The sequence below is a fragment of the Siniperca chuatsi genome, linkage group LG15, assembly GCF_020085105.1.
Source record: "Siniperca chuatsi isolate FFG_IHB_CAS linkage group LG15, ASM2008510v1, whole genome shotgun sequence".
Lineage (NCBI taxonomy): Eukaryota > Metazoa > Chordata > Actinopteri > Centrarchiformes > Sinipercidae > Siniperca > Siniperca chuatsi.
In genome coordinates, this window is record NC_058056.1 from 23541339 (window position 1) to 23562785 (window position 21447).

The window sequence follows — 21447 nt, forward strand, 5'->3', positions numbered from 1 at the left end:
CTCCCATGACTCTCTAATGACTCAGAGATTCTGATGTAATTTCCTCCTTTCAGATCTCAAGTGTTGGCTCATTGTATTTTCATTCATTTCACATCTTCCTAAATCAAAATGATCCCAGTCTTCACCACCTTGACTTTCTTTGTGCTTTGGGCTACAGGTAAAGTTCACATCTATAAAGATAAAAACATACACACACACACACACAAACAAACTGGCTTCCTCTCACCAATTTTGTGATGAAAATATTTCTGGTGTTTATTATATACATTTCCATCAAATGTTGCTCTGAAGGAAACTTTTGATTTCACCTGTTTTAAAATAATTTTAAATAAAACATGTATAGATATAGCTAATACTGAAGTGATTTAGTAGATATTTGTTCATCATGCTGGTAGTAGCTTTTCTGTTTGTTTTTTTACTCTGTTTCAGATGTTCAGTCTCAGTCTGTGCTGATCACTCAGTGGCCCCACTACATCTCCAGTCTTCCCAGTGGCTTGGCAGAAATGCACTGCTACCAGAATAACACTGATTATGAATATCTGTACTGGTACAGACAGCTGAGAGGAAAAAGCTTTCAGTTAATTGTGTCTATACTAGTTGGCAATGCAAACTATGAAGAAGGATTCAAATCCGGTTTTCAGGCAGTGAAATCGAAGGAGAAGCAGTGGTCTCTGACGATAACCAGTGTTCAGGAGAAAGATGAGGCTGTTTATCTGTGTGCTGCCAGTCTACACAGTGCTGTGGCAGACCTCAGGTCTGTGACAAAAACATACAGCGGAGAAGCTGTTTATTGTTCTGACACCTGACTCACATTAATAATAATCAAATGAAGGAAGGAACTTAACCACACTGTGGAGAAGATGATATCAGTGACTTTTACTGCACGTGTGGTTTCATTTAGAGAAACTGAATAAGGAATAAACTGCTCTCTAAAATGAAAAATGGCATTATTGGTCATTTGTTTCAACGCTTAAAACAATCTACGATTGTGTTTTCTTGACAAGCGACCACCTGCAGTCGTGCAAATTACTGTCCTGATTTAACCAATAGGTGGAGGCACAGCACATGGCATGAAGCTTTTATCACGAGAATGTGGTGATGAATTAACCTACGTAGACACAGTGCCCTCCCTCTTCACCCTGAGCCTTATTTCTCTCCGTTTTTTCTCACATCAGTGCCTGACAATGTCTTCATCTATGCACACATTTGGTTCTCTCTTCATCTGGTTTTCATGTAAAATCTCATAATTTCATCTTGAGTTACACGAAACTACTCATTAGCTATGTTTAAAATGCTAAAAAAAATCATGTTATATAAATAATATAAATACTGTCTCCTTGTCTGTTGTTTCAATAACAGTTTCGTCTAAAATCTGCTTCCTCCACAGGTCAGGTGAGCGCTGTTACATTCCACCAATCTGCCCACCAGATAGTGAAAGAGAAAACTGAGGTCCAGATTAACTGCAGCCATGATGATACTTCCCTCATAATAATGCTCTGGTATCAGCAAAGAAAGAACAGTCCGTCTATGACCCTCATTGGGTATGGATATGAAAGTTCCCCAAACTATGAGGGTCAGTTTGAAGAACAGTTCAAGCTGACAAGAGAAGGCACAACAAGAGGAACTCTGACTATTCGCAGCGCAAACCTGTCACACTCGGCTGTTTATTTCTGCGCAGCCAGTACACAGTGATGCGGTTTAATGCCACTCCCTCACTAAAAACCCTGATCTTTTCCCTGTACATGAGATGTGGTGTCTCTCTTGATACAGACTCTCACTGAAGGAAGCAGTGTTTCTCCTGCAGCAGAGCAAACCTGGAGGATGTCTCCAGCTGTGATCGGATTTCTTCTCATCCTGCTGCCATGTAATAAAATTAACTGCAAAAAAATAATAATACTTGTTCATTTTTTACAGCAATTATATGAATGTTTTTTAACCTTGGCTTCTGTATCAACTACTTTTAAAATCTGTGTTTTTCCCTTCAGATCGAGCTAAGAGCGTGACGTTTCAGCAGTCTCATCCAAGAATAATCAACGAAAAGGCCAGGGTAGAAATTAAATGCGGTCACGATGATAGCAACCTCTATGTAATGCTCTGGTACCAACAAAAAGAGAGGGGTTTGATGAGCTTGATTTGATACAGCTACTCTGGCAGTGACCCCAGCTATGAGAAGCAGGTTGAAGGTCGGTTTGACATTACAAGACAGTTTTTATTTGTTTAAACAAATACAAAAAATACAAATGAATATAAACAACAGAAAATGTGATCGAGAGCTGCAAAACACCTTCAGAGGGGTGTGATCAGGGAACTCTCCCTTTCAGAAGCCGAAAAGTTCATCCATATCACTGGACTTCTGTAAATTAAGACAAACTGTAATTGAGATGTTTGACAGATAGAAGGCCTGAGTTTATAGGTATTGGGAGTAGAATAATTGTAGAATTGATGATTGTAGGAATACTGTGCATGAAAAACAATGGTTGAGATGAATGAGTTTGATGTACAGGAGTTGATAACTCTTAATGCTTGTTTCTGAATATGAACAAGTTTAGTGAGATGAGTACTACTTGAGACAGAGTTACAGTAATATATATATATATATATATATATATATATATATATATATATATATATATATATATATATATACACACACACACACATATATACACACACGCATACATATTCACACACAAACTAATGAACAGTATAGAAGGGTGGCAACCTCAGTGTTTATCATAGGTCCGACTTTCCCAAAATACCAACATTAGTTGTAACTGTGCTAATCAGTTTTTTCCAAGATAGAGACTCATCAAATTGAACACCCAGAAATCATGTAAACTGCACTTTATCAATATTATTTTTTTTAGATTTAAAGACTGCTTTTTTCTAATGAAATGCCATTCAACAGCAACAAACTACAGCCTCTCTCTAAACAGTTTCAACAACAGCAACAACCTAAGGAGAAATATGCTACAAAACTAATTCAGCCCAAAACACTTTAATACTAAAACATAAAAGTTTCACCAAACCATCAGCATCCTAACCAAATTGAAAATATGTTCAGCCAAGACAAGAAATTAATTCTCAAACAGTACCAATTCCAATACTTCACATAGGTGGAAGACTGATGTCTTGTTGGTTGCTAATTTTTGCTCAACCACAAGACAGCAGGAGAGCAAACACGTTAGGCTTAGGCAAGAATAAAGTACAAACACTAAGTGAACAAAGCCCAAAGACATGTTAGCACAAGAAACAAAGGCTTACCTTGGTAAACTGAAGCAGTAACTTCCGGCATCTTAGAGAGGCGTAAAGTCTTTGAGAAGAGTCCCAATCAGCTAGCACAGGACAGGAACACGCAATGTCGGACTTCAAGTGCGCATTCATAGCTGGTCTTTGGTGTGAGGAACAACCGACAAACGGACACTCTCCCACATGGCTGTCCCGAGTCCGCTCGCTTATGAAATGCGACACAAACTGGACCAAATGTTTATGAGAGTCTTGCTGGAGGTTTAACACACTAAATGATTAGCTTTATTTGTCCTGATGAGGGCTTGGATGGTCAGCACTTGTCAAATAAACGTGAGTGACTGGGCGGAGCATTGTTAGTTTAAAGAGACCGCCTAAATCAGAGATGACCAATCACGTTCCACCAAGGCCCAACACCTCTACAGGTATATTATCTGTATTAAGAGACCACAGTCATTCCAATGAAAGTTGCTTACAGGGCATTTAAGCTGTAAAGGTGCATATTATAATAAAAGTTAGTAAATAATTGTTTTAATTATCACTTAATCTATCATTAAATTTGTTGATGTACAATTTACAATGATAGAAAACAGAGAAAAGCAGTAAATACTCATGTTGGAGAAGCTGGAACCAAAGATTTTTGCTTGATAAATGACTTCAACCAATTATCAAAATTGCTTCTGTTGATATAATAATCATTTCCTTGTTTTAGATTCACTTCAAAAACATTTTACTGTATGATTGCAGTTAAGTATATAATGATTATTTTCATTGTCAAATAATGTGTCATTTACTTTTTCGATTAATTAATTAATTGTTTAGACTATAAAATGTCAGAAACTTGAGAAAAATGCCCACAGTTTCCCAGAGCTCAAGATGACGTCTTCAGACTGCTTGTTTTGTCCGACCAACAATCCAAAACCAAAGATATTTAACTTACAATGATAGAAAACAGAAAAGCAGAAAAACAAACAGAAATTATTCACATTTGTAGCACTGAAAATGACAACAGTGAATTAATTATCAAAACTGTTGTCAATAAATTTCCTGTTGATCTACAAATAGATTTGGCTTATTGTTTCAGCACAAAATAAAATGTTGCACATTTTTATTACAGAATAATTAAAGTATATCAAATAGATTCCTGGAGCTACATTATTACTTTAACTGAAAATTATGAAATCACAAAAGCTGCTACAAATTTTTAACTAATGACATAATTGCATTGGCTAATAATGTAACATCTTGTAAGAATAAGAGGATCATAACACTGTATGCCTTACGTTACATCAGTTTTAAATCACAGTATCATGTAAGTACATTATCCAGTTATCACGTTTATGGAGTTGTATTTTTATGGTCTGTTGCTTGTTAATTCTTATTTGAAAACCATTTATAAATTCCAGTTTATCTTACCACTTGACATTTGCAGCATTAAATTAATTCAACTGACATTTATTGAAGGTCAACACAAAGTACTGGCAACCTCAGTCTAAAAACACCAGTCTAACTGAAAGACAGAAAAAATAATCTTTCATGTGCTCCAAAGTCTCATTTCATAATCAGCAAATGAGAATTACAATCAGTCTTACATTCAAATAATGTCATGTGATCATGTGACCTCATGTTCACACCTCTCGTGTGTGCTGAACAGACTGGCGTGTGATTCTTGCCTCATTCGGCTGGAAGAAGGCTCATCGCTGACATGCTTATCACAGTTCTTTATCTGGCGCTACTTTTACACTCAGGTGGGTTTTATGCATTAACTCAAAATGGGTGCACTAACTAACTAAGGGGTGCTTGAATGGCTGAGTTCCCATCACATTTACACATCAAATATTTGTGTGAATTTACGGTTCTGTACATAGAGGTAAGACACATGGAAACATCATCCTTCATGTGCTGCAGGTCTCACTGTTGTAGTTCTTCAGTCTGGAGATCAAATGTCCCACCCAGGAGTAGCAGTGATGTTGGAGTGCAGCATGGGTCAAGGGTTCAGCATGAGCAGCTACACCATGCTCTGGTACCGACAAAACCACTACGGAGCTCAAATGGAGTTCCTCACCAGAGAGTACGACAAAACTGCGGGGCACTTCCAGTCGTCTATCGACACATCCAAAAACAACTTCTCTCTTCAAATTACTGAGCTGCTCCTGAATGACAGCAGCACCTACTACTGTGCTGCCAGTCACAGTGATGCACACAGACCAGACAGTCATACAAATAACAAGTCTGTCTGTCACAGATGGCACACAGGCAGGAAGGAGCTGTGGCTTGTTTGGTTTTTATACTAAATTGGCAACTGCTCCACAGTTGCTACCGTGGAACAATAAAGACATTATATCATTGATTTAGTCCTGAAGACACACTGTAATTGATGCTTAACTAATGCACGACTCATCATGGCAAAAACTATGAAGCTGGTTAAAATATTTTGTTGTCATATCTCTTTTATGCATCCAAGTTTGGCAAACTTGTAAATGTGTTAAGAGAGAAATCTTAGACCTCTAAGAACTGCTGTCAAAGTGCTCTTAAAGGTGGGGTATGCGATTCTGGAGAAATCCAATACCATGACAAAAACCATGACATAGAGCGAACAACGACACAGCAGGTAATGTTACTAACATTAGGTAGGTTGTGGGTTAGCAAACTGTCGCTACAGTTGCTGCTGCGGCGCTAACAGTCAGAGAGGACGAGACGTTTCCCAGAGCCAGCAGACCAGCTCCAGACAGCGATACACACAACTCTCCTGCTACTATAGCTAACATCACAACAACAGCATAGCTTGGAAAACTAGAAAGTAAGCTGAATGTCTGCGGGCAAGTCATTTATATGAATAGTGCTGTGTGGCTCGGTCCGAGCCACTTTGTTTATTTCCCATTTACAGAGCCAGGGCTGTGTACAAACACCAGAGTTTTATTTCAGGGCACACACTGAACGGACAGCTAGCGGACCGTGAGGAGATATTTGCTGAATTTGACAAAAAGACGTGTATTGGATTAGAATCGCACACCCCACCTTTAAGCAAGGAACTCAAAACCTGCAGTTGCTACTCAGTGTCCACTAGGAGACTGTGGCTGTACTGAGAAACCTGTATGAACCTGTGAAACAATATGAATGTGGACAAAGTGTTCCTGGTAAAAGAAAAACAGAGAGGAGGGGGAGGATCAGAGCTTATTTCAGAAGTTTTGATTGTAGTACAGTAAGTTACACCTGCAGCTGTTCAGCCTGATAAAAGACAATAGAGTTATAATTGTCAATGAAGATGGGTACACAGCGCTGATTTTTTAAACGCTGGATAACTGTATAATCACTGCGACAATGAACGTCTTCTTGGTTGCAGTTCTAATCTTCTCCAGTAAGAACATTTAAATTCAGTTAAAAATGTTTTTTCATCTAACATTTTCTTGCTCAAGTTAGTGTTTATTGTTTGTTGACTTGTCTTTTTTCTTGTTTTCCAGATTTCTCCTTCTGTGTGAAAATTCACCAGCCCCCATTTGTATTCAGCCGTGAGGGAGACCTGGCTGTAACTTTGCAGTGTGAACAAGATGATGAACAATATTTATACATGTATTGGTACAGACAAAGCAGCAGTGGGAAAATGCAGCTAGTAACATATTCTCTTGGCAAAGATGGGTCAAGCATTGAAGCTCCTTTCAACAAATCAAAGTACACCATGTCCCGGCCTGCAGTGCTTAATTCCTCTCTGCAGATACACACTGTTAAAGCTGCAGACTCAGCTGTGTATTACTGTGCGTCTAGTAGAGCACGATGGTTCAAAAGCCTCAGCAGCTAAACAACAACCTCAAGAACAAACTTGAAAGATAAGACAGGTAGGAGAGACGAATGAGGAGGGTTAAAAGGAAACTAAGGTATTTTTCAACCTGGCCCCTATTTTCCCATGTTTTTGTGTCTAAGTGACTAATGTGAACAACAGGGCTGCAATCTAATCCTTCCGGGTAATCGCTCACCGTTAATGTACGTCAACTAAACATGCTTGTTTTTGCCACTGACAGGCTCAGATTGTTATTCTAAGTGTCTGACAACATTATGGAATCCCTACAGAGATAGACCTTTTTGTTAAAGAGTAAGATCCTTTTTGTTTAACCAGAAACAGCCCTTACATCGCTCTCCTCAAAGCCACCAGACTCCATTGACATATACATTTCAGGTCATTTTACCTCGCAGATCATCGTAACATTGTAATACTTCATTCAAACTTGACAGAAACAAAACAAAGCTCACCAAAACCGTCTTGGTTTGTCTTTCCACTGTTCCAATAATCATCGAGTTTTGATGTGAAAATATTCTGGCTCTACACGCTATTTCTCCCTGCTGCCTCTCTGATGCCGACCTCCCTCTCGCTCCTCTCCTGATATTTTCACATCTAACACGCTGAATTGAGGGTTTATTTCAACCAAACCAGCCTTGGTGATTGTTGGAACAGTGGAAAGACAAACCGAGACGGGTGCTGGTGAGTTATATTTTGTTTCTGTCGAGTTTGAATGAAGGGTGTTGTACGATGATTTACGATGTACTGATTTATGAGGTAAAATTACTGTATTTGTCAGTGTCTGGCGGCTTTGAGAAGAGAGATATAAGGGCTGTTTCTGGTTAAACAAAAAGGATCTTACTCTTTAAAAAAAAGGTCTATCTCTGTAGGATCCTTTCCATAATGTTGTCAGACACTAAGAATAACAATCTGAGCTTGTCAGTGGCAAAAACACGCACTTTTAGTGAACATAAGTTGACAGTGCACAATTGCCCGAAAGGGTTACACTGCAGCCCTGCTTCGCAGCTGCTGGCTGAAGCGCTCTCGCTCAATACTGGACCAATTTCAAATATTGTTGTCCCCATTAGTCACTTAGACACAAAAACATGGGAAAATAGGGTCCAGGTTGAAAAATACCAAAGTTTCCCTTTAATGTTTTAAACTAAGGGGCATGACAGGCAACATAGATAGATGTGCCATGAAAATTAAAATTGAGACATTAACTAAAAAAAAAAACTTGTTAAAAAACAGAATGATAAACTCCCTAGAACTGCCTCTCCACAGTTCAGTGATGTTCCTGAAACACCACAAAGCTGATCAGTTCAGATAAGTAAGCAGGTGTCAACACTGTAAGGTTTCTACATCCCATACAACATTATTGCCCTGTACAGTGTCTCATCTGTGTCACTCTGTGCTCAAGTCTATACTTTCTTATATATCATTTAATTCTGTTTGCAGCATCACAAGATGAAGGTATATCAAGTTTAAGAGGTTATCATACACTGACCTCTACAGGGTTCATGTGGGATTACACTTAGATGTGGTAGTTGTGGTCCATACAATATGTAAAATAGTGGGCCAGTCAAATCATTTAGTGTTATTAAACTGAGCTGTATAGATGTGAAGTGGTCAGATCTGAATATGGTGCTGTTTACATAAAAGTAAAACAGAGTAAATGTCTTAGCAATACTTATGATGTCTCATACTACATGAACTTAAATAGGAATAAAGGACAAAACCTATTGCCATTCATGTAGTTTGATGATAATATTAATAACATTCAGAGTCATATGTTGTGATTTTTTAGGAACAGATTACACAGTGAACAGACTAATGCCACATGTCATAGCATTATGTGCAAAGCTAGTCCTTGGATCAGGCATTACTTAATAAACCAAAAATATAAATATTTTCATAGAAACTCATTTAGATGTGAGCTGATGGTGGAAGAAGCAAAACAAAAGAATCCAATACTGAAATGTTTAATGAATAAACCTTTGTTTAAATTAGAAGATATGTTGTTCAAGGATGTCATGCCATCCTGTCTTTATATTCCAAGAATGTACTAATTGAAAGACAATGTTATAAAATTCAATAAAAAATTGATCAAAGCTGTATTAAAACCTGGCGATGCAAATTTCTTAGGTAATAGAATGATATAGTGTAACATTATGACTTCATAACAGATGTAACACATTTTTAACAAATGATGCTTAATATATAAAACAATATTGTTTAATAGTATAATAACCTATTATGACATTCTTCTTCCTCTCATTAGTTATACAATCCCTAGTTAATATAATTACATAACTTAAAAACTTGTTATGCCAGTAATAATATGATTATATAGATTTGACAACTATTTACACATCCAGTAGCTAAAGTTCAACATTAACATTCATTAAAGTCCAATATTCACTTTCTTTTAGCTCTGTTTTGGTGTCCACCAACTCCTAAGGGAAAAGCCTGATTCTTTAGCATCACTATGTTCTCCAGTTGGCAGGTAATGCACAGTATGTTTATCAGGGATTTTTAACTTGAAAACAGCTGCCCGCTACTGCTGGAAACAAATATGACAGCTTAAGGATGCTGAAATACTTCATCAAGCTGAGGGGGACTGCAGAGTCAGGTAATATTTATCTGTGGGTTAATCACTACAAGTGACACCTTTCACATTACACGTAGTCAATGTGAAGTAGTGAATGTAACTCAATAAATGTCTCCTCAGTTTGCTGATAACTGGGTGGATAAAGAGGTGTGACCAGCAGTGATGTCACTCCCTCAGAGGAGCAACAAACAAACAAACAAAGACCAGTTTCCCTTTTCCTCCCCTCTGTTCTTGCTTCTTTTCTTAGCTGTCACAGAAATAGCAGCAGTCAGGTTGGAGCCCGTTCAGCCGTCAGTCAGCCCGACCTGCACAGCTGCTCTCACAGACAGAGAGAGATGGAGGCTGAGATATGGAGAAGCTGGGTGGGGGAAGGAGAGAGGAGACAACGAAAGAGACATCAGGTTTTTGTGTGATGCTTTTTCACTGTGGGGACAGGGGGCCACGGTGATACAATCCTATAGAGCCGCCGTACAAAAACCTCCTCCCATTAACACCCATTGTGTAGACTGCTACATGCTACCTGGGACACTTTGGAGAGCAGAAAAATCCATAATCTGAAGGCGTATAGGATGGCAGGACACTTTGGCATTGAAAAGTCAATTCATACGCAGAAAATCAGCTGGAAAAACTTTTTTAAATGACTTTCAATTCATATGTGGAGCATCTGGATGATTCTTTTACTCATCTTGACAAAAAACAAAACAGCTGTGAACATGATGAAGCTCATTCTGCATGTTTAAACCTTCTTCATCCTCTGGATCATTAGACTGTGTCTCAACATGCTGATTATGAAACGTTTTGTGACTTTTTGTTAGAGGAGACATTCATTGTGACACTGGATCTGAAGCTTACTTTGGAAAGGGAACAAAACTGACTGTTTTGGGTAAGTCGGAGCTTTTGCACCTTCAGTTCACTGCAACAAACTTAAAATAGTTTAAATGTTGGTGTGAAAGTGAAGGAAAAAACTGTTGTTATGAAAAAGCTAAAATATTGAGCTGAACAGAGAACACTGTGACCTACACTGATCCTGCTTACTTTGGCCAAGGAACCAAACTGACGGTTTTAGGTAAATATTTCAGTTTATTACTGTAACTTTATAGATGTCACGTTGCTTTAGAGTCTTAGTATAATCAGAAGTATTAGTAAAAAACTTTCCAAACAGAATTTGGTAGAGAAAGACACAAGAGTTTCATGCTCAGTATTTCTGCACTGTGACAATCAACCGAAGCGTACTTTGGAAAAGGAACAAAACTGACTGTTTTGGGTAAGTCAGAGCTCTCACAACTTCAGTTCACTGCAACTACCATAAAATAGAGCTGTTGGTATGAAAGTGAAGGAAAAAAGTGTTGTTATAACAAACTTGAAGTATTGAGCTGAACAGAGAACACTGTGACCAACACTCAGCCTGCTTACTTTGGCCAAGGAACCAAACTGACGGTTTTAGGTAAATATTTCAGTTTATTACTGTAACTTTATAGATGTCACATTGCTTTAGAGTCTTAGTTTAAACAGAAGTATTGGTAAAAACTTTCCAAAGATAATTCTGGTAGAGAAAGACACAAGAGTTTCATGCTCAGTATTTCTGCACTGTGACAATGCAAACGAAGCGTACTTTGGAAAAGGAACAAAACTGACTGTTTTGGGTAAGTCAAGGATGACTAGAATTGTACAAATGTAATAAGCTTTGTAACCGGAGTAGTGCATTAAGAATCATAATGTACTTGAGTGTTTATAGTTAAGTTTCAGTTCAGTGCTTTTTGAAGTTAAGCTTAAGCTCTGTGCCAATTACGAAGCCTATTTCGGCCAGGGAACAAAACTGACTGTTCTTGGTAAGTAAAACATCACACTTTCTTCTGATGAATCCACTTGTAAGAGAAGTAAAACATACACAAGCAGGTTGGTTGTTGAGGGAAATAGTTTTGTGTTACATTAAACTTGTAAAAACCAGACTGCAGTGCAGTAAATGTTGTTTTTGGGTTTAAAGAAAAGTGAAATTTAATACAATGAAGTAAATTTAAAAGCAACTTAATGTAAAGAAGCAAAGTAAAAGCAGCATCGTGGGCTGTTTTGAGCACTGATCAACTGCACTGTGACTCTGGTGGTTATGAAGCTTACTTCGGTGGAGGAACAAAGTTAACAGTTTTAGGTAAGACATCATAACAAACAGAAAAAAGCATTGTGATTGGATGTTTATTTAAGAAACTTATTGCTCTCAAGTCTAGCTTAAGTTTAGCTCAGAGGTTTTTGTTCTTAAGCTTAAACGCTGTGTCAGTTCGAAGCCTATTTCGGCCAGGGAACTAAACTGACTGTTCTTGGTAAGTAAGACGTCAAGATTTCTTCACAGGAATCCACCTGTAAGAGAAGTAAAACATATAAAAGCCTCACAGGTTGGTCAATGGGAGAAACAGTTTTGTATTGCATACAGAATGTAAAAACACAGCAGCTGTTGGTTTTAATTTAAAAGAAAGTTTCATTCTTTACAAAACAAGAAGTTAAAAAAGCAAAGTTAAAGCAGCATCGTGGGCTGTTTTGAGCACTGATCAAGTGCACTGTGACTCTGGTGGTAATGAAGCTTACTTCGGTGGAGGAACAAAGTTAACAGTTTTAGGTAAGACATCATAACAAACAGAAAAAGCATTGTGATTGGATGTTTATTTAAGAAACTTACTGCTCTTAAGTCTAGCTTAAGTTTAGCTCAGAGGTTTTTGTTGTTAAGCTTAAACGCTGTGTCAGTCTGAAAGCCTATTTCGGCCAGGGAACTAAACTGTCTGTTCTTGGTAAGTTAACATAAAGCCTAACAGGGTGCTAACTGAGAGGTTCGTGTTGCATACAACTTGTAAAAACAGGCGGTAGTTGTTGGTTTTAAAGCAAAGTTCCATTTATTATAAAAGTAGAAACTAAAGAAGCGAAGTAAAAGCAGCATCTCTGGTTGTTTTGAGCACTGATCAAGTGCGCTGTGACTCTGGTGGTGGTGCAGAGGCTTACTTTGGTGGAGGAACAAAGTTAACAGTTTTAGGTAAGAAATCCTTTTAAAGTTCATTAGATATTGTTCAGGTATGATTTTGTTAAGATGGTTTTGATACTGTAAAGATTCTCCAAGGCTCAAACGACTCCTTAACACCAGTGTGTCACCCATTGTTAGACTAAAGTGGAACAGATAAAGAGAGGCAGTAGGAAGAGTTTTGTTGTTACAGTTGAAAGTCTCTGTGCTCCTACAGCGAGGCTTACTTTGGAGCTGGAACTAAACTCACTGTGTTAGGTAAGAAAACCTGCAACAAAAAATCTCACAGAGCACGATTCACAGCTTGTTTACAGTATGTGAGTAAGAAAAAGTGGCCAGTATTAAAAATATACTTTTAGACCTTTTATTTGATGCTAGTAAACAAAGTATTGTCTTGTTAAAAAGTGCAGAAGAGCTTATGGTGGAAGTTTGTACTAAAGAAAACCAAGTGTATGTTCTTCTGCTAAAGTACTGCAGCAATAAAACATTTGGCTCTACGCCCAGATTATTACTCTCAAAGCGGGTTCTTATCAGCTCTGTGACACACTGTGAGTTCACAGTCAGAAGCTTACTTTGGAGCTGGAACTAAACTCACTGTTTTAGGTAAGACAATTACAAACACTAACATAAACTAATACAATGTTCCATAGGATATAATGGCAAACTAGTTGGTAACTACCAGGTCAGAGTGGAGGGTTGTTTTTCATCTCCTGCTCTTAAATCTTTTTTTAAGTTTTTTTTGCTGTTAGCAACTCATTTCATTTGGTATGAACATGTATTGATTGTACATTTCTGAGTGCATAAAACTTTTTAGTTTATCTGGAAAAGAGAGCACAAAGCCAGTTTACAGCTTTCAGTGCTGAAAGTTGAGCAGTTTTTCTGTAGCCTTGTATCAGTGTGAACAACTATGAGCCTGCTTACTTTGGCAGTGGCACCAGACTGACAGTGTTAGGTAAGAAAATTATAAAAATCATACACATTGATGTTTGTCTTCTGAGTTTATTGCTGAGTTCAGGGTTGTAAAAACGTTTTAATGTCTTGTTTAGTGATTTTCTGGAGCAGCACCGTGTTGTTGTGTAGGTTTGCATTGAAATCTGCAAAAGTCAATGTAAAATTTATGAATTGAGATAAATCTCTCTGTTCTATGGCAAAAAGACTGTGTTTGGTCTCAGTACCAGACTTAATGCATTATTTTCAGCCTGTAAAAAGTGGCATTCAGAAGGTGTCATTAAAAATATTTATGATAACCAACATTTTCTCAGTTGCTAAACAGATGGTAAAATTTTGTATTTCAAAACTGAATGGGGAAACAAATTACATGAATGAGTCTATGAATGGTATCCATGGGATACAGTGATTGTACTTTGTGTTCTGGTTTGTGAAAAACTCACAAATGCAGTAAAAAATAAGTCAGCCGTTGTAGATCTTTGTCAGTTTTTTTCACGTGAGTCGGCAGTGTGCTCCAACACTTATCCTGCTGATTTTGGAGAGGGAACCAGGCTAACAGTTCTTGGTAAGATCACTGCGATAGAACCAAACATTTATCTGAAGATATGATATTTTAATGACTCTCAGTGTGAGCTCTGCAACCTGTAATGTTCATGTCTAAATTCTGGTATTAAGATGTCACATGTACATTAGAGTTAGGTATTGTACATTGGTTTGCAGTAGATCTGTAAGGAGCTTTAATTTAGTGATGTATGTCCTTTGTGCTTGCAGAACCAGACCATGCTGTTACCAAACCAAAAGTGACAGTGCTTCCACCTTCGCAAAAAGAGTGTCGAAACCCAAAAAACAAGGAAAGGGAGAAGACCATTGTTTGTGTGGCCAGTGAATTCTACCCAGACCATGTCAGTGTGTCCTGGACGATTAATGGGTCCATTGTCAGAGAGGGGGTGGCGACGGACAACGCTGCCCTGCGGGTCGGAAAGTATTACCGAATCACCAGCAGGCTGAGGGTCGCGGCAGAAACTTGGTACAATCCCAGCATAAAGTTCACCTGCATTGTCACTTTCTACAATGTGACAAATACTGACTATCCAGCCCACATTTTTGGTGAAACAGGTATGTTCATTTGGAACTCAGAAATGACCTAAACTTGATCTTTTTGCTATTGGAAATACATGTAAAATGATCATCTGTCCTTGTCCAATCATTTTCCTAACTACAGCTGTAGGAGATGGCATGACAAGAGGTAAATATATCATTTTGTGGTTCTGTACACCTCAATGCATCAATTCTACTATGGTTATCATCACACAGAAAACATTAAGTATTTGGAAAAATTACACTCATGGTAGTATTCATAGGCATATATGTATAAACCAATAGCAGCTGCATATATAAACTGTCTCCACAAAGAGCACTGGATGTTTCCTCTTTGAATCCTGTCATTCATGTAAATGTTTCTGCAGATAAATATTTGAGGATCACACAGACTGCCAAACTCTCCTACGGTGTTTTCATCATCAAGAGCTGCATCTATGGAGCCTTTGTTTCATTTTTGGTGTGGAAACTTCAGGTTTGTTCTGTTGCCGCTTACCCTGTTTGATTTACTGCACTTGACATAAAAACTGTTCCGTACATTTGGATATGTGAATGAACAAGTAATGAAAAGAGCTCATGACTTTGTGTCCTTTCTGTCTGTTGCAGGGTTCAGCTGGAAAGCAACACAACTGAGAGCTGAGCTGAGGCCTGAACAAATGGCTTCTAGGAGATCAGTAGTGTTGGTTTCTGTAAATAAAGGTTGAAAACATTGAAGTTATATTTCCACAACTTTATATGTTGCAGTGCATTTGTGTTTGTTACTCAATTAGATGATCGAATTCTGCTAAAATAGATGAACTATGTATATTCTAGTTATAATCTTAAAGCTACTTTGGCATCACATTTTTAGACATACTTAATAATTCTGTGTATTTGTGATTGTGAATCGCTTGTTTGCTTAATTTTCTTCTCAATAAAAGTATTTCAGAGGATCTCATCAATCACGTGCTTTAATTTCTCTCCAAAGGTTTGTCCTGAGTGATTTACTGAGTTCCATGATTCTCCTGACATCTGCAGACAGTAAAACTTTATTTACATTCAGTGTATATCTAAACCAGAGAAGGGCATGGGTTAATCTAATCTTGCTCAGTGCAGATTACATAAATGCAGTAACCATCCTCCCCTCAGTTCTCTCACATCTCATTCTACACTGAACTTCACTTTTTCCAGAGATAGTGTGAGGTATTTTTAGCTGCTCACTTATCTGCCTGGTTTCTGAGAAAGCAACTATTTTTCACCTACATACATAAATAACGTTGGAACATCACAGCTCAGAAAAATTTCACAAGCTGTCATTTAGGTCTCAGCAAGTTTTTCCAATGAGCAAACTGAGAGGTGACTAAAGTTTCTCCAGTGACATTTGATTGATAAATTAAATTCCATCGACTAATCTGTATTTGAACAATCTGTTGAAGAAATCCTTATTAAAGTGGGTTCATTTAATTCATATCTAGTTTTTCCACTTTGCCCAAATGAGGGCAGTGTATTACATTTTACATTCTCTTTATGAATAAAGAAGTTATTTCTTTAGTTCAAACATTGTCAGTAGGACAGTAAATGTGAGTGTGAGTCTACCACAGAACAACAGGAAATCAGCGGTCTCATCTGTGTACAGAAGAAGGTCAAAGCTGTTGCTGTGAGGGAGACAAACCGGGGCTCGAAACCCTGCAGAGGAGTAGAGAGCGACAGCAGAGGAGAGGATGTGGTCACAGAGCCTGCAGATCGTTCTCTGTGCTGAGAAACGACGAAGGTGCAACCTTCCACTTTACCACAAGCTCTGGCTCGCAGGGCGCACCTGCACCAACTCTGCACCAACCCCCCCTGCACTGCACATCTCTGAGCAAACAGCTGGGAAAACCTCCATTTCTGTGTCAACTGAAGCTACAAGCTACAGTGTTATTACATACAGTATCAGAAACATACACAACAGCTGTTTACTGTGATCTGGTGCAGAAATTCACATTGGAAGTTTTCATGTTACAGTAGATAACAGATGTCAAATAAATTTTGTTGCAGTCGCAGACTAAACACAACATTCACCTGTAATAAATAATTAACTAAATAATAAAAAACTGAGAGTGTTTCATTGTAATCTCTATAAATCATCTTCCTGTTAATCACTATGTACAATAAGACACAATATATGACTACATTTGAAGCATATCACGGCCATTTACTAAGTGCTTCTGTCTAAGCTGTTCTCCATTAAAATTTGACTTTCATCAGTAAAGACCCCAGTGGGACTCAAACTGAGGAAGAACACTTTCTACTTTCTCCATTTGTTTCCCTGAATAACATGTTTGTGCTAACTCAAGTCAGATAAACAGGAAACAATGTCTGTGAGTCTGCAACGGAAAAATGGTGTGTCTGACATCTGTCAGCTAGATAAATATATCTCCTCCTACAAATCCTGATCTTTATAAGTTGACGTTTTACATCTGTTTGTTAGAAAACAGAATTTCATACTTTCTCTCTGTATTTTTATTTTTAAGTCTCACAAAAAGCAAAAACACCAGTAAATTTAAAGACTATCTCCTTATGGGTTTATAATAAAAGGTCATAGTAAATGCAAGGCGAAAATGAAATTTTACTTTTTAATAAACCATATTTCAAGATGTAAACCAAGTGAGCAATATGCAATCTGAGCTACACGAAATGCTCCCTAATAAATGTGACATTTTCAGAGTGGGATTTTGTATTGGACCTAAACTAGACTGCTGAGAAGAAGACTCCAGGATGAAACCTCAGACCTGCTGCAACAAAAGCATCCAAACAGTAAAGCGCCATCATGCTGAGAGAAGTAACAGCCACACTGAAGACTCATGTTTTCAGTTTCAGTCTTCTGGTTTTATTTAAAAATCATTATTATCGCAATTATGTTTATGGACAATATTCATCAATACTGAAATACGTCAAAGATGTTGGGATATTTTACTTCATAAGAAAGTATTTTTTAGACTTGACCCGCAAACGAGTAAAAACACTTGCATTTTAGGATGTTTAAATACTAGTCTGGAAGCTCTCTGTTTAACATGGATATTAACCTCTGTGCCTGGGCAGATAACGTTTGGTACACTAGATTGCAACATTGATTAAGCAGCCACACAAAACAGCAGATCTAGATGGCAATGACTATTTTTCAGTGGCAGGTTTATACACTTCAGCAACTAGAAACCTACATGTTCAGTTCCAAGCAGCTAGAAATTTCATTTGTCATGTTGAACGACCCCTTGTGGTGCAAAAAGAATATCTGTGCAGGATTCATATACATAAATAAAGCAAACACAGGTTTTACCAAAATGTTTTTTATTATCAAGTAATGATATAAAGCTTAATTTTACAGAGTTAAAATATAATAGAAGCTCCTTATATGTGACAGAATCAGCAACAAGAACTCAGTAATCAGTGAAATGTCGTAATATTGATTAAAAAAAGAGTAGGGGTTTACTAGGGGAGAAGGGTTTACTAGATTTCCATGTGAAATCCTTAAACCTGAGAGGTAAATCATCTTGATTCCCTAGAAAACAGAACAGGTTCAGTGGGTTCAATGAGTAACAACCTATTTTAAAGATGTAGCAGAGAAACAGAGGAGAAAGAGAGAAACAGAATGTCTGATGTTGGCTTCATCACATTTAACAGACAAGTTTACTCCAAAATCCCTTTAGCATCATACCATCAGTTAACATCAGTAAATCTAATTATTCTGGATGTCCCCAGGATGAACTGAACCCTAGCACTGTCAGATTTATAAATATTCAGATATGCAAAAAAATAGATGATGCTTCAAATGTATGTTGAATAGATAGATAATGCAACACATGAGCATTGGAAAGGAAATCTATTTAAAAATGAGCTTTGAAGGAGCATCATGGCGTCTTCAACTGTTATTGACCTCTACTGGAAACTCTGTGAAATTACAACATCAATATAACTTGTTCATAGCGGAAGTCTCTGGGAAATCATAATGGACACACAGTATGCTGGTGCTTTATTACGGTATGTTGTGGTACAGGTGGATGTGTAGTGGCCCGTGTTAATAGCATCTCCTTCTCTATTTAGATATCTAAGCCTCTAAAAAAGTCCTTTAAAAAAATAAAAGGACATAGTCCATAGCCACATGGGGAACACATGAAGGTGTAATGCTACTTACACACCAGAAGTCAAAATTGTTGAATTGATGAAAAATGGAGAAATATGGAGAGATATTGGCAACTTTCCTACATTGTTACTGCTCGTGGGGCTCAGACTCAGTTTGTCAGGCTCAGCTCTTCACTGTGAGACTTTGCTCACTTTTCTTCAGGCTAAACTGCACTTCAACAGTCTCTATACTCGGAGTGTTAGGAGGATGTCGATGTGTATGTTACCACTATTGGATGTTAACATGCTCACATTCACCATGTTAGCATGCATGTATGTAATGTATGTATCCTGTGTTTAGCGTGAAGGCAAAGTTGTGACTAAAACTCACTTTGGACTCTGAGTTGCAGCTGGTCTCTGCTCCAGCTGCTGCTGAGTGGAGGCTGTTCATGTGTAGACACACAGCTGGCCGACTATCAGGGCGCCATCTGCTGGTTAGACCTGCAACACAGCAGACAGTAAGAGCTATAATGCAATCAAGGTACAAACCTGTGAACCCTGATTTGAAGTGCTATGCCTTTGAATCACAATCAGACATACGAGAATATGAATTGGATACCACTTCATAAGGCATAATTTACATTTACATGCTACATCCAGTCTGCAGTCGTAAATATGAATAAGATCAGCAGGTCATTTCCAGAGGATAAAATGATCAAATTGTCCATTAGAGGGGTTTTCATGATGAATTTAAGAGCTAGCTGTATTTTAAATTTTACAATCATATGACACTCCTATGACAAACTGCTGCACTCATCTGAAATTACTATCAGCCAATGATTTTGTAAATTTCTGTGAAATGGGAAAATGACTTTTCATGGTCCAACTTCACAAAGCCTTTCCTCACTGAATGCACCAACAGTATTTTTCACACCAACAGGGGGAGACATACCTCAAAAAATTAAACGAGACAACAGCTTGCACTCGTAATGAGAGTATAAACATGGTGCTGTTCCCTGGTGATGAAGTTAGCTGTGATGTGGATAAATGACACCGCCCCTGTTCATTATACTATATGTGCCCTCGTCCACCGTCACTGAACTGACAGGACCTGAATAGAAAGTTGAAAGTAGAGTGACACATCATCTTTAACATGATGTTAATGGTCTTCATATTTTGCTCCTTTTATCTGCCATGGATTAAGGGTGAGAGAAAAAAAAATTTGCACTGCTAATGTGGGTTTAGTATCATTAATGTTTGTTTTTTTCCTCCCACAGGTGCCTCTAACAGCAACAGTGTCCTCCAAACACCTCCTTTCATCATTAAGAGAACCGATCAATCTGTTGACAGTGGGATCAGCTGTTCACACAGCATAACAAGTTATGAGCGCATTCTCTGGTACAAACAAGATGAACACAAAGCGCTAAAGTTCCTTGGATATCTGTTTACGACCACCCCATACCCAGAGGACGACGTGAAAGAAAAAATCAGCTTTGATGGAGATGGCCGCAAACATTCAAGCCTCACCATTTCCAATCTTTTATTAAATGACAGTGGTGTGTATTTCTGTGCTGCCAGTCAGCACAGTGCTGCAGATTCCCCTCAAGTCAATACAAAAACTCTCCTTTAAGTGTCTGCCAGACAAACAAGATGTTGAGTCTCCTGAACACCTGCAGCCAGCCTCCAGCTAAACCGAGCCCTAGAAGATTTTATCGGCTGTTTTGACACAGTGTTGACCTCTTCTGACACTACACTGTTTGTGACGTATGAAATAAAGTTTATTTTAGCAATTTACTAGTCTCTAATATGGTTGTGAACGTTTCTCATTAACAACAGGAATAATAAAACTTAAAAGTTGAGTGAACTGAAGAGTGTTGGATCTGAAACTGCCAGCCTCATGCAGTCGCTTTCAGGTTTAGAAACTTCCCTGTCATTTTATATATATATATATATATATATATATAGTTGTCGTAATCCTTGGACATGCTGAACATAATGTTTGTGATATTGATTGATCGATTCTTGAACTACAGAGAGCTGATAAAAGCCAGACATCCAAACTATTCTGGTTCCTACAGTCTGTTTCAGGCCTACCTTTTTGTAAAAAAAGAATTGCATAATCAGATTTGATCGTAAGTTTACTGTCGTGCCAGTACAGAAATATCTTCCATATTCTGTTTTAAAGATCACAAAACACATCACATCATAAAATCTGTCTTCCTCAGCCTCGTCAGTGTTACAAAGTGATTTAATCATAATTACTGAAAAGCCTCTGAAACAATCAACAGTAGTTCATGACAGGACTAAATGAAGAATACACAATAATAAAGTATAGTGAGAAACAAATGTTGCAGGTGCTGTTTTTATTTGTGGTCAGAATCTCAAATATATTGGCAGGGCGACATCTGATAATGAACTAAATATTACACATACTGGCTGAAGAGGAGACCAGGGTACAGAATCATGTGACGCTCCCACAAACTGCAGCACTGAACTGAAATAACTATACGCCATAGTTTTTGTAAATATCTGTGAAATGGAAAAACAACTTTTAGGATGCAACTCCACAAAACTTTTACTTCAGGTGCTGTTGTTACTGAGGCAAGCTGCCGTATTTTTCACACCAGCAGGGGGAAACAAACCTTAACAAATGAAATGGAGGATAACAACCTACACTTCTAGTGATTACAACAT

At 37.9% G+C, this 21447-nt stretch overlaps 1 protein-coding gene and 1 long non-coding RNA gene across 2 annotated transcripts; both read left to right on the forward strand.

Moving 5' to 3' along the window:
- Positions 1-93: 93 nt before the first annotated feature.
- On the forward strand, positions 94-15608 carry LOC122862188 (M1-specific T cell receptor beta chain-like). Its single transcript, XM_044167502.1, has 8 exons — positions 94-157; positions 430-735; positions 8486-8491; positions 10477-10512; positions 14350-14694; positions 14801-14824; positions 15045-15151; positions 15283-15608. The coding sequence occupies exons 1-8, from the start codon at positions 109-111 to the stop codon at positions 15307-15309; spliced, it is 900 nt and encodes a 299-aa protein (XP_044023437.1). The 5' UTR covers positions 94-108; the 3' UTR covers positions 15310-15608.
- LOC122862191 lies at positions 6254-6871 on the forward strand. Its single transcript, XR_006374645.1, has 2 exons — positions 6254-6604; positions 6708-6871. It is a non-coding gene; the product is annotated as an uncharacterized LOC122862191 (long non-coding RNA).
- Positions 15609-21447: the final 5839 nt, after the last annotated feature.